The sequence below is a fragment of the Drosophila teissieri genome, chromosome X (assembly GCF_016746235.2).
Source record: "Drosophila teissieri strain GT53w chromosome X, Prin_Dtei_1.1, whole genome shotgun sequence".
Classification (NCBI taxonomy): domain Eukaryota; kingdom Metazoa; phylum Arthropoda; class Insecta; order Diptera; family Drosophilidae; genus Drosophila; species Drosophila teissieri.
In genome coordinates, this window is record NC_053034.1 from 12,291,069 (window position 1) to 12,306,096 (window position 15,028).

At 42.5% G+C, this 15,028-nt stretch overlaps 1 protein-coding gene across 2 annotated transcripts in view; it reads left to right on the forward strand.

Moving 5' to 3' along the window:
- The window catches only part of LOC122623089, a 30,056-nt gene extending 27,131 nt beyond the window's left edge, over positions 1-2,925 (forward strand). For both annotated transcript variants that reach the window (XM_043802018.1, XM_043802019.1), the window contains one exon: positions 55-2,925. In XM_043802018.1, coding sequence (XP_043657953.1) covers positions 55-2,067 — 2,013 coding nt within the window. In that variant the 3' untranslated portion in view covers positions 2,068-2,925. The remainder of the gene's footprint in view (positions 1-54) is intronic.
- Positions 2,926-15,028: the final 12,103 nt, after the last annotated feature.

Here is a 15,028-nt window from a genome sequence, read left to right on the forward strand (position 1 = left end):
TTGTTTATAGTTTTTAGCAACGATTCAATAACATTTTCCATTGTTCTTTTGCAGGTTGGCATCCACATGGCCGGCGACGATGATGACGACGAGGCTGACGGCGATGAGGACGAAGATGACGATGATCCCGATGGCATCGTTGTGGTTGGCGATGAGATCGATAGCATGCCGCTGGACCACGAGAACGATAACGATAATGAGAATGAGAACGACGAGAGCGACGAGCGCTCCACATCGGCGGTATCCAGCCTGAGTCAAACCAAAGAGCAATCCAGTCCGGGCAAGGTTGTCCAGTCCGGCCTTGAGGAGTGCCACACATATGCCCACGCCCATGCCCACGCCCACGCCCTCTCGCACGGTCACGCCCACTCGCTTGGGCACGCCCATGCCCTCGCCCAAATGGCGGCCAATAAACGGAAACGCAAGAGCCAGAATCCCGTCCGATGTCCCGTGCAATCGGATGAGAATTCGGGCGAGAATTCAATCGACTACGATGTGGCCGCCGATCTGTCCATTAAGAAGGTGCGTCTGCCCGCGCAGGCCGCCGCATCCGCCAAAGAATCGGAGGTGGGCGAGTCCACCAAGTCGATACCATCGCCACCCCTCACGCCCTACGGTGATCTCAGGCCGGTGGGTCTCTGCATTAAGACGGAACAGGATCCGGATCAGGATCAAGATGCGGACCTCGAACAGCAGCAGGGTCAAGAACGCAAGCGAGAGCAGGAACCTGAACCAGATCCTGTAGGTTCGGCATCCAAGCCAGAAATGAAACTGGAGGAGCAGGAGACGAGGCCAGCTGACAAGGAGGACGGCAACGTGGATGAGGAACAGGAAGAGTCGTCGCCGGCGGACACCACACTGGACCTTTCACGGGCAGCGGCCGCCATCAAATTGGAGCCCCTGGAGGAGATCAACTACGAGGCGGATGAGAATCGCTATGTGCGCATCAAGCAGGAGCTGATGGGCGGCGATGAGTCCTTGGCGGAGGAGTCCAGCGACAAGACTGCCAATCACAATAATAATAATAACAATAATAATAATATTAACAATAGTGTGCGCCGTGAAAGTGGCAACGGATTGAGTGCCACGGAGCTCGAGGAGCGCGAACCGGAGCCGGAAACTGAAACAGAGCCCGAAGCCGAGCCGGAGCCGGAACCGGAAACGGAAGTGGAGGTGCCCGAAGTGCCCATCGATAAGGAGAACCCCCTAAAGTGCACCGCCTGCGGTGAGATATTCCAAAACCACTTTCATCTCAAGACGCACCACCAGAGCGTCCACCTCAAGCTGCACCACAAGTGCAATATAGATGGCTGCAATGCCGCATTTCCCTCGAAACGCAGCCGCGATCGTCACAGTTCGAATCTCAATTTGCATCGCAAACTGCTGTCGACCAGCGATGATCATGGATTACTCCATGCACCCGTGATGCCCGCAACCGATCCGCTCCTGGAGCTAATGAGTCTCAATTTGAATAACAACAAGAGCGGCTTCCATCACTCGGCGATGGTGGGCTCAGCGGCTGGCGGCGGTGGTGGTGGTGGAGGTGGTGGTGTTGGAGTGAATCCGGCGGCGGTGGGCAGCATTCAGGCGGAGATCCTGGCCCGCATTTGCGCCGGTGCCCATGCCCATGGACTGAATGTACCGCTCTGTTTCGAGGCACTGCAGCATCGTTTCGCCGTTGGACATGGCCACGCTGGTTATCCGTTGATCGCCGGCGATGGCTCGCCACCCAGTCCCCGCCTATTTTTGAGCCACGGCAGCGGCGCGAGTCCGCTTCTCTTTGCCGGACTGCCGCGCATGCCGAGATTCCCCCAACTGACGCCCCACATGCTGGCCGCCAGTGCTGGCAATACCGCCGCCGCTGCCGCCGGAATGGGCGGACTCAGTCCCTTCTGTCGACGCACCTCCTCCGATTCAAATTCACAGCACTCGATAACGCCACCGCCGAAGAGATCCCGATCGCAGTCCAGATCACCGGATCACTGTGCACATCCGGCGCATGCCGGCGATGCCACCGGCATCACCGAGGATTCGGGCCAGCGGCAAAGTCCCGATCGCATATCATGACCATGTACCTCGTACTATGCCAAGGCGTTGGCATTTTATCACTAAGAGCCCCCCAAATGTCATGCGGCGCACACACTTTGGAAGTCAGATATGCAGATCCCTATGGATAGGTTTATATCTTCATCCATCTATATATATATTTATTTATATATATATATGGAAAATGCATTGCTCATGCTCACATCGAGGATCGAAGATCGAAGATCGTCTGCCGCTCATAAATACGAAAATACTTTCACTTAGGCTAATGCTAAAATAAAAATATTTAGATGGATCAACTAGCATTTTTTTTTTCTATACATAAATATACATACAATATATATATATACATATATATACTATATATATGAGTCCCTTTTTTTTTAAATTGTACTTATGAAAACTGATGTTTTGTGTACAAGTACGTCGTGTTGTAGAGAATTTATAAATGGCAAAGAAATAACAAGTACTAAATAAATAAATAACGATACATATTGTTAGTGATACTCGATTATGTAAGTTAAGTAGCCTCTAAGCAGCGCCTACTGGTATCGTGAGTAACGTTTTTTTTTTTTATTGTAACTGAAATATTAAGTGTGTTGTATATGATATGACGATGGCAATGGAAATGCAAATGCAAATGCAAATAATATGAGTCAACCAACGACGAAACGCTTGATATGAGGAAACGAACAAAATTTGATTACAGATTGCCGTTTACCGAACTGGGTTAGGATCACTCATTCAAAGTCCTCAAGATCCAACATCGAAAATAATAAACAAAAAAAAAAATATGAACCGTTTTGTTGTTTTTTTATTACAAACAAATCCTAAAGTAATTATGTAGTCGGTTAGTTAGTTCTGAAACAGTAACCAGACAAATACCTTCAACTCATATTTAAGCTATATATGTTTGCAATAAAATATCTGAAAAATTCTTAAATCTCTGTTTGTGTTTTTGGGAATCGGAACTTCACTCTGCGTGGTCAGATAGATATCAACATGATGGATTTATCGGGGAATAGTTTCAAAACTGGCAAAACGGATATTTGTCGAGTGTCGAGCGGAACACCAAACCTCCTTCTCTCATTTCTATTGATTTAAAAAATGAAACGTAGTAAAACCACAAATTCTATAGACTCCGATTTTTTGTATAAGAATTTTCCGATAATTCGGTTATTCTCTCTATTAAGTGATTCTCATGTTTATTGTTTCGCAATTGTATTGCTGATATTTATTTTGTTTGTTTTCATTTCAAATGCCATTTCTTGGCATTTAAGAATAAAATTGTGTATAATTGAGTCCAAATTTCTCTAGGAACGGTAAGTTTTCCCTTGTTCACCCGTGTGTCTCAGCAGCCGGGTGTTTGTTGACATTCTATTTGCGGCAATAACAAACACCCTGGTGTTTTGCCACCCGGGTGTTTTTTGTTACTTGCACAAAAACATCCGAGTGCCTGCTATGCAATAAATGTCTTAACTAATGTCTTAACAAAAAACAATCTTATATGTATATTATTAAGTAATATTTATACTTAATTAACACTATTCTATTTCTATTGTTCTAGCTGGCATTCAAAGTAAAATTATAAAATTATAAGTAAGATAGCTGAAAGTATTACGTTACATTAAAAGGAAATAATGAATAATACTAAATACTAAAAAATACTAAATACTAAAAAATAAAATAAAAAATACTAAAATAGTATTAAATACTAAATAATACTAAATACTTAATACTAAATAATACCGAAATATAGGTGCCCTCCTCTGCGATTCTCAAAAGTCCTACGTAAGCAAACAACTTTTTCGATGTTTTTTTTTTAAATAATAATTGTGAGTGGTGCAGTGATATGTGATATATGGCAGCAGAGGATATCAATAATGTGATTTCGACCTACTGGAGGAAGTGCCTGAGCTACCTATTTTCCAGGAGCTACAACCAGCTGTCAGCTCTGACGTGGAATAAGTTTGAGGAAAGGGGGTGAGTACCTGGGGGGAAATGAAGAGGGACGCATAGCTTTCTGAAGGCTGCGGCTTCTGTGGCTGCTTGTTTTTGTATTATCATTTTAAAAAGAAAAATTATACATTTATTAAGTTAAATATGGGAAGAAAATATTAAAAATTTTTACAAAGGGTGCGCGCACACCAGGGTGCTTGCAGATACCCGAATATTTTGAGCGGGTGTTTGTAAGTACCCGCGATGCCCGGTGTGAGTGGCACCCGACACTCAAAAAATGCCACTCTTGCAGTTCTCTGATTCAAGCCATAAATTAGGCACATAAACGAATTGCACAGGAAAAAGGCAAATTCGCATGAACTTGAGCGCTTTGGAGCGATAGTTTTGTAGAAGAAGAATTGCAAATTGTTGATAACAATTAGGATTGCAGATAGCTAAAATGCATGAAGGTGGAAGTGGAAGTTCGCTGTTTTTTCCTTTCTCCACACGAAAAAGGGTTGATTCCAGCAAGCCGTTTAATTTTAGATCGATTAAGGGAAGCTCGTAAATTTTGCTGCCCTGGCTGCGAGGGCGTTAGTGTCCAAATAAATAAATGCAGTGCGGTGCGCCAGTAGATACGATACTGCACATGCAGTCCGTCCGGGTTTTTAGGAAGGTGTGCGCTCGCTCCTATCTTATATGTATATATACGTATGGATATACATATGTACAGACATATGTAGATACATACAAATACACATGGGTGCCATCCCATCCGCATCCATGTGTGTGGTTGGCCATGTCACACCCGGCAAACCCACCAACCCCAGGCTGAATACATTGGTACGAGTATACTGGTAGTAACACCATCTAGCTATTGCCATCGCCATCCCCATCGCCATTGCCATCGGCATGGCCATATAGCCATATCGCCATGTAGCCATATAGCCATATAGCTATACAGCCATATAGCCACATTTCAATGACCTCCCCCTTTTTCGAGGACAGTAAAGGAGAGGTTTTGTGTCTAGAAAATAGCAGAGCCGAACCAAACCAAACCAAACCGAACCGAGCCTCCGGTGTGGTGCAATTTATTTAAAGTAACATTTTAGTGTTTCCTTCCGCTGAAATCCGCTCTCTTCCTTCCTGTTTGGCAGGACTCGTACTCGGTTTGGGTCCCTGTCTGTGCCACTGACTATATTCCAACCAACTTCAACTCCAACTCCAACTCCAGCTCCTAGCTAGTCCTGCAGTTGGCTAGCCTGGCTATCCTGTTGGCTCTTGGCGCCCCGGTCTCGAGTTGTACGAGGAAAAACAACAGATTGTGGGTAAATAAAATTGCCACAATGTTATCGTTCAGCCCGAAGCGAACACGCAGAAAACAAGCAGCAAATGGCAACAAAAACGGCCAACACACAGGGGGCACGGCGAATGTGTTCCTTTTAAATGGTTCTCGGCCTTTTTAAACTTTGCCTAATCTCACTGTCAATACGCATATTTAAGATAATTATAATGTCATGCATAACAGCACAATTTATCATTTACATAAGGTCCCATCTGACATTAGTTTAATTGAATTTCAACATATCATCAACCTCTTCGGTATCCTTTTCCAAATTAAACTGTTATATTAGTAGTTACTAAGAACTTGAGCTGTAATATAAAATATATAAATAAATAGGAAAATATTATAGTTTTTTCTAAATCTTATTAATATCTAATTAGATTTTGTAAACTTATATGATGTCCAACTAACGCAAGTAAAAATCTGCCCAGATTGTTTTGCTCTACAACCACTGAACTCCTTGGAAACTGTCTAATTGATCTGATGCAGCAAGTTCATCCGTGGTCATATGCCTCACTTCCAGATACCGATTTCGTTCGTTTGTGGGTATTTTCGTTTTTTACGGTCTGGCCTCAGCCTCAGTGCTTCTTTAAGTGCACCTGTCGTGGAGTGAACGTTAACCCGGCTCTAATTCACATTCAAAGACCCCAAAGACGCATACCAGCAGCCCAGAGTTCTCGTAAACGAGCAGTGTCATCATCGGCATCATAGGCATCTTGTGGCCGGCTGCCACGACTCCCAATCGTAATTTAATGCTGGCGGTCAATAGCATTACTGCAGTGCAGCAGCCGTTGATGCTGATGCTGCTGCTGCTGTTGCACCAACTACTAAAAACTGCAACAACAAATGGCTTATGAACAACAACAACAACAGCAGCAGCAGCAGCAACAACAACCGCACACACAAAAAAAAGCTAATCTGATAATACAGAATTGAAAGGGGCGGTCACGGCACGAATTTTGCTACACGCTCTCGATACGATGGCAGTTCTCCACCGCCCCAACATCCAACATCCCAACTGAAGTCCAGCGATTGACGTTGGCAGCATCGTCAACCGAAGTTCTTCTTTCATATTGGTATAGTATGGTGTGGTATGGTATAGAATGGTATTGTATGGCATAGTATAGTGCACCGCATGCGGCTTAAACAGAAGGGATCGATGGTCAGACGGTGAAATTGCCTTTGGCCGGGGCTAAAGTTGGACCCCGGACAACTCCACGAATGCAGTGTACCTGTGTGATAGAAGGTTGGCTCAGAAGCACAAAAAATACAAAACAAAAAAAGTAACAGACAAAAAAAATATAAAAAAAGCACAAAAAAGAAGCAAACTGCAACGGCAGCAGCAACAACACCAATAGTCCTTATAATCTTCTGCGAGATTGATGGCATGGGACCAGATGTCAATAATTCAGGGCAATGGCGGTGGTTTACTGTATCCACTGGAATAGTTTTGGTCAATCTGAAGCGCAGATCGGTGAAGAAAATTGTTGATATTTATGCTCTAGGAAAAAAAAAACTGCACTTTACGTTGAGAACGAAAGAACATTGCATGTCAAGTTCTGATAGATTCCACAAAATACTTGAATCGCTGATTAAGCTAGCGAGTTGGCCATTAATGGTTTCAAATGGCTAAATCAGCTAAATAGTATTAAACTATAAGGCTCAAGGGAATACTTTCGGTTAATAAACGATTTAAATGATCTACAATTTCCGATTTTTTGACCCGCTAAAGGAAGATTTCCGCCTCAAGGGAACGCTTCTGCCCCGAGAATTGCCTCTGCCGTGGGTCAATCTTGCCCCAAAACGAAACTAGCAGAGGAGCACAGAAAGGGATTAAAAAATCTGCTCAGCTCAATTATAAAAATTCATCCCAATCTCAATTCCCGCGAATCGTCGTCGTCGTCGCCGTCGTCGTCCCAAGCTCGTATTATTGCCGTTCTGGTCTCACATCTTGTGATCCCGATTCACTCTGCGTTTTGCTGTGGTCATTCGTCATTTAAAGTTCGCTCAGTCACACACACACAGCGTCCGGTTTCCCAATCTTGAAGACCCCAAGACCATAATCTTTCTGGGCCCAGCAGAGATGCAGGGCGTCCAGCGTCCATCGTCTCAGGCTCCAGGTTGCAGGCTCCGGGTTCCAGGTTCCAGGTTCCTGGTCCGCAGTCATTGACACTGATATGTGTGGCTTTTGAAATGACAATCAGCAATTTGCTATTCGGAACCGTTTAAAGTAATTTATTTTCCCCTGTCCAGGATGAGATTCACGCGGCGCGAAAATGGCTGTATATCACAAATGTGCGAGTAACATTCAGATTCGAATCTGAATTTAAATCTCAGGGACCATCGCCCCTGAGTAATATTACACAGCATAGATACTTGTACTCGTACAATACATGCCCAATGGTCTTGGGCATTGACAAAGGATTTTGTTGTTAACAAGAAGAGGGCAGCACGTGTATCACAAAACTTTTCGTTTAATTAATGACCTCACTACTTTTGCTGTCTCGCAAATCAATCGCCAAGTCAGTTGATTACACTTCTACAAAAATGTAGCATAATATAGGCCATTTTAGATTTAATCTCATGTTTTAAGGGGAGCCTTTGCTTGAAATATGTTTCCAAATCTAATTTCGGAATTATATTTGATATAGTGAATATGGTGTTGAGGTTCCATACTTTCTGCAACATATGCCAAACTTATTGAACAGTGTAATCACAAAGGATTACAGCAGCAACATTCCGTTATGGTAAATTGACTTCGTGAATATTTTATGGCCGCAAAAAAAGACGAAATAGTGTAATCCCAGCACCCACATCTTCGATTTCCGTCCGGACTTCCGACTTCCAATCACCCAACACTGACCACCCCACTGACCAGTGATTGAACCCAACGTGCGAGTGGCCCACCATATGTATATGTCAACCCCTTTTCGAGTTGTCCACTGTGGTTCCTGGATGTCCGACCAAGAATCCCATGTCTTGGGCACATCTCATAAATAATGCAGTCAATTAGGCCAAGCGAATGTGTTACGCACACCCTTACCCTGGAATGTTGGAATGGGTTGGATAAGGAGTTGACTTAATAGTGAATAGTATCGTTAATAAAGGTAATAGAAATGGCATGAGACAAAGGTGGCATGGCATAGTATTTTCCAAGTGTTTTAAGTGGGGGAAAATCTCATTCTTTTCTCAAAGTCATGTTCTTTAAGAACTCACAATCAGTTGTTTTATTTGTTTAGCTGATTCAAGATAGAGTGATTTCAGAGGCGATTTTAAGAGTGTAGTTCTAAACACCCTAATATTACTCATCCGCCATGTTGGTCATAGACAAAACAAGGCGTAGAAAATGATTCATAAAACAGCATTTTGTATGCACTAGTCAAGTACGAATGAATATTAAAACATTTATCCTAATACGTTTAAGGGTAAATATTCATGTTTACGACAATATTGTACCATTTATATGGATCCCTCTAGAGAGAACTGTCTGCCTTACTGTTGTCTTTGTCTTTGTCTTTATCGCCGTCCTTGTTTCTGGGAAGACGTCTTGCACTGACTAGCCGCTCTTCTTGAATTGCGTGTAAGGGGCACATTTCGCCGACATGCGTGAATAAATTAAGGTTTCTAAAGGGATTGTCACCCATGCCACTAAAACAAAATCCGTTGTCATATATATCACTCGACCAAGGGGGCGGACTTCGGTTATGTGGCTGCGGCCAGTGGCCACAGGAAGAGAATCTCGGGGGCTACGACCGGGACAATGGGTACTCCACACACTGGACATACTGGACAAACTGGACACACTGAATACGCTGGATACGCTGGTCATTGGACGTGGGTCGCAGCAGTGAGCTGCCAGACGTAACCGGCCCATAAAATATGACAAACATAACTGGCTAGCAGCAGAGACAGATACATTGGCGGCAAGGTAACAACAACAGCTGCAAACCTGTCGGCATTGATAAAAAGGGCAAAAGGCTGTGTGTGGACACCCGCTTCTTAGCTGTCAATCGTCTAAAATCGTTACGGCCACTTGGCGGTGAAGAATGAAGAATGGAGAATGAAAGGCAGCCCACAAACAGCCAACAAAGTTCATTTTAAATTATTAACGACAAAAATGTTGTGACCGACCGGCTAACTCGGCGATACTTAATGGGCTATGTAAAACGAACTTTACACCCCTATTATTTCGTATATATCTATCTGCTAACTAAAAATCCTTAGCTCGAATGCTCAACTAATCGATGGAATAAAGAGGTAAGCCCATCTGGATGCGATTGCAAACGCGATGGGAATGTAATGTCACATCCACATGCCATAAACGTTGTGATCACTGTAATCATAATTTATAATTGACTTGCTCGAAAATAAATGGCACCGAGCACCGGCCGACCACGATCATTGGCATCCTGTCGTCACATTCATTTAAATGGCATAAGAGCGAGTCAAATGACCTGGGTCCTTTTGCCTGCATCGCGATTCGTTGGTTCCGCCTCGTCGCCTCACCAATGAGCTTCAGATTTTTGAATCGAATAACCAGTTTCATTTTATATAGATATTATGTAACACAAATTGTTCGTTCTTTCTTAATTTTTGTAGGGTGATGTATAAAGGGTTGTGTTTAAAGTATGAACAGCGATAGAGTTTAGACAATCCAAATATGGTTGAAAATATTAACTACACTAACGATATACTAAGAATTAATCGTTTGAGAAGGAAGTAAAATTTTCAAAGGGTAGAGGATTTGGTTTTACACCTTGGCAGGAAGAAGAGCAGCGAAAACGGTCTGAATTGGATTCTCGGGCGCCAATGTTTGCACCACGGGGTGCAACTGGAAGCAATGATGCGGATTTGGCAGAGAAACGAAACCAAACCAAACCAAAGCATTTACCGTCGGTGGAGCAGCGCAGGGAGGTGGTTTTATTGTATAGCCTGTGAAATGAGAAATAAAACAATGTCATCGCTGGAACTTTTTCGTTTTTTGTATTTTTTTCTGTCTGGTCCCGCGCGATCAGATCCTCGAGGTGGTGAAATATATGCCTTCTAGTTTGTACACCAGATAAAACAGGAAGGAAGTCATGAATCTATTCCCAAAAGCCGGATGACTTTGGTCTCCTGTCTTAGCTTTTTTTTACTCTTTTTTTTTAGTTTTCTGCATGGCTTTCAGTTGCCAACGTTTGAAAAGTAATCGTTCAACGAAGCGATTGACAAGGTAATCTACCCCGTAACATGTGTTCACAATATCAAGGCCGTGCCACCCAACATCCACCCCCCACCACCATCCTCCGGCTATCTGCACATCCTTTAACTGCCGTATGGGTAGTGCGCGAAGGTTGGAAGGTTGTGGCAAAGTTTTGCCTCAAAGACGCCTCTCGCTCGACCCTTTGCTTTTCTCAAAGGTCAAGCTTAAAAAGGGGAACCAAAAATGATGGAAGCAAAAAAAAGAAAAACAGCAACAAAAAAATGGAAAATCCCGAGCTTGGCAAAGTGGGAAACGTGACGTGCAAAACTTTTGGCCGCTGATAAGATTTTGGGCAGCATTGAAAAGGGTTTTCCTTTTCCATCTTCGTCCCCTTTGATTTGATGGGTTTTTGGGCCACTTTTTCTCACTTCATCACTTATGCATGCTTTGGTCTATTAGATTTCCGTTTCCGGTTCAACAGTAACGCATAAAAGTTTAACAACGTGTTTGAGGTTTTACGCTCTTTTGGCACACACGTCAATGCGATTTTAACCGCTAAGGCTTACACACCTGACCCAGGTCCCTTCCAGGACTTCCGACTCCTTTTATTGTCCTGGCGTTTGCCTACCGCAGCCACGGGTGATGTATTAAATATTTCTTATTCACATTTGCTGCTCAATGCATTGGCTTGAAAAAAGATGCAGCCAAAGGCTAAATACTGAAGAATTATAATGAAGCAGAACATTGCCAATTTCTAAAGTGTCTATGGTAAGTAAAAACTCTTTAAAAACAATAAGATATAAAAAACACAAGTATAATTGCATAGGTATTTTCGCCAAAGGGTATCAAATTGTCGATATTTTATACGACCCCTCTGTTTTGGCAACTTTTAAAAGTCTTTAACATTGCTGAAAAGGCTGTGCGAGGACCTTTTTGTTCAACTAAGCATTTAATTCGCTGTATGCCGTTGGAATTACAGCGATAAGAGCGAAGGGTCAGGTTGCGAAAACATTTATATATATATTATATAAACATGTGTACATGTACATATGGATGGATGGTGAAGCGGACCAGTCGAGTCGAATTATGGTCATCGGATAACCAGAGTTTTTCACCAGTCACCCAGAAAGACAAAGGGTTGCTGTCGATGTTGAGGCTTATCTTCATGCAGAGTTATTATTGTTGATTTCTTAAGTGGCCCTCATATCGCAGATGCGACTCGTGTTTCCTTTATTTTATTTGGCCGAGTAATATACAAAATATACTGCAACATATTTAATGATGGATCGAAGGAATACATTATATACATATATATAGAATGAAAAGCTTTTGCAGTTACAAAATTTAACTAGTTCATCTACTGATTTTCTTGATTTAATCTACACCTAATTTACTAATGTACACCTAATGTCTTCCCCCTTAGATGCTATAAATGCTTAAGGTTTACGTTTGACCATCACCATTTTCCTATCAACTCCAATGGTAAGATGTCCCACCTACCAGCCAACTACATCTCCTCAAGAAGATCAAAAGAAAATGCAAATGCAAATACATATCCAATAGCAAATTGATATCGAGTTGTTTCCCTTTTTTATCTGTGTAGGTAGGCGTTTTATTCACAGCCATTCTGCCACTGAAGGCGCTCTCACCTTGGCCATTATTTTGCATTGGGCCCTTTTGCCTTTCAGCCGAAGCCAATTCAAACTAATTAGCATAAAATTGAAAATGTTCTTGCATTTACTTGGCTGGGTACAAAAAAAAAACAAAAAAAAAAGGGGAAAAGAAGAGGAAATGAAATGAGACGAATACGCTTTACGGATCAAGTGCAGTTTGATTTAACTGCGATGCTAAATGGCTGAAAGCCATATCCAGTTTTACTATAGATCATATCACATACACATCGTCACATCCAGTCAATCGTGGTAAAAGCAAAAGAGTTTGGGTAGCGAAGCGATCAACATAAAACAATTACGCCTACACTTGCTTGCTGCCTCTCTTTTTTTTTGTTTTCAATTTTTCCACATTTTTTCGCTGCATGCGGATGTCGATGATGATGATTATGTGCGGATGAGGTTGTGGAGGAGATCGGTCGGCGGCACTTTTGCACTGCACGACCTTCCTTGGAATCCATTTGCTAGGAAGCATCAGGTCCAGTGAAAAAAATCACTTACAAATTGATTTTTCTACTTACAAATTAAGAATAACATTCTTGGAAATCTCCCTAAATCATATAATACAAGAGGAACTACGCAATGGGTATAATATTTGTAAGTTAAATGAATTATTCATAGAGAAATAGATGTTAGCCATTAAATTCACATTTATACATTTATTCACATACCTTGACGAACCATAAGAAACGAATTTTCGAAGGCTCCTGAAAGAATAAGACAGATAATTTGCAAATTTTAGTAATTGCATTTTTCGGTTTGTGATGTAAATTAAGTATGTACAATTGGCAAAAGCAGATTTATAATAAACTGTAAGCGATGTAATGTAAAATAGCATATGCAACTATATCAAACCCCTCTTTCTCTCAGTGCAGTCTTCTGTGCGCTATATTAAGGCTGATTTTCAGTGCCCAAAACGGATTCCAGTCGGAAGCTGTAAAAGACTACTTCAGCCTTCTGCGGCAGGCTATGAAACACAGTATTCATTAACTTAGGGAGCATTAATGCTGGGCCCCCAAACCGCTTTATGCAGCTCCATCTGCCGCTCGAAGACGTCTGAACTGGGTGGAGCGGGAATTGGCACTCTATGTGCATAAATGCAACCTGAACGGTGTGCCTGGGTACGGTGCATTGGGTACTTCGTAGTTGGATACTGTATACTGTATACTGGATACTCAGAGCCGAATACAACATTCTGGATCGGGGGAGACGCGTTGAAATGGCGTTGGTGGGGCTCGTGGGTTTGGCTACAAGTTCATTTTTTATGGTTTTTTCACGGTTCTCCTGGGATGTAATAATGCAGATATTAAACTCCGCGTTTAGAGGTGCTTCTCAGATCTGTAGCCCATTTGGCGGTTGGGAAAATCACAAGATCATTCCAAAGATGGATTTGATTGGCAATAGAAAGACTATCACTGCGAACGGCCATCGGTTGGTAATGAAGCATATCGGAAGTGTGTTTACAGTTGGGAAATTAAAGCAAGAAGTGCATCTGCACTTTCTAATCACACTTTTATCATTCATTTCAGGAACGGCTTTTTTGATTATATTTTTATTTTCATGAGTACTTGGCCTTCTTCGCATTACAAATTGAACTCGAATCATAAAAGATATTGTCGATTAAAAATGGCTACTGTATATTCAAGTTACAAATTTAAAAATCTCATTGAATTTCTACTGAACTTAATAATTTGGTAATCATGCAAATAAATGTATACTCAAATCATGCTAATTTTGTATTCAACTGCAATTCTATTAGTTAAGAAATGCAATAAGAAAAAACTACGAAAATTTGGTAGCACATCAAACAGGGCAACTAAGGCCATTAAAATAATAAGTTGTGGTGAGGAGCTGTTAGCCCGCAACCAAATGCAATTAGAAGGACACCTTTGGATAATTCAGGTAGCTCCTTTGTGTCCACATATGGGTTGGCTACCCAATGCAAAATGCAAAGTGCAAAATGCGAACTTCATGCATGCGGCTCGGGACAATAACATCAATTTCCTGTTAATGTCCATATTATGAATTGGGGGTACAAGGCAGCAGCAGCAGCAACAGCATCAGCCACAGCACAGCAAAGCAAATTTAATTGAGCCCAATGCAAATTATGGTGAAGAGAATTTTCCCACAGATCGCCAAAGGTTTTAACGATACTTTTTCACTGCCTCTTTTTGACGTAATGAGCCTTAAAGTCAAACGTAGACCTGACAGCTCCAATGGCTTAAACGTAGCACAGAAGCTGCAACTAACCACAAATCACAGTAACTCCATAGCATGGGCTCGGTTTTGGTTTGGGTTTGGGTTTTGGCTTGGGTTTTGGTTTCGGTTTTGGCTTTGGCCATGGCTCTCAGTTTTGAGATTCGGGACCTGCGAGATTGCGTTTTGGCTCAGACTTTAGCTGGGAACTGAAACTCCTAACTGGGAGAATATGGGAAGTCGACGCAAACGCATAATCATTATCACTTAAATTGGGGGCCCACCTAAATTGGTCGGCATACGATGCGATGCGATGAGATGCGATGCGAAGCGATCCGATACCAATATGTAAGCATATCCATGGAGCATCCATGGCGAGGCCAACCCCAAGACCAATTATGTGGGTAAAGCCAAAGTCAAAGTCGCTGCTAATACCAAAGGTAAAGCTAAAGCCAAAGACGAAAAACGAAATTCCCGTCTTGTGAAATAAAAAAGTATATATGCATATGAGGCTGATGCGATACGCCGGCACCTAAAACACCACAAACCAGACATCAGTCCATAAGTCCATTCGCCATCGAAATCGGGCAAATCGAGTACCGTAACCGAACCCCCGAATTAAGCGCGCCAAGGAAATGTTAAACTCTATGC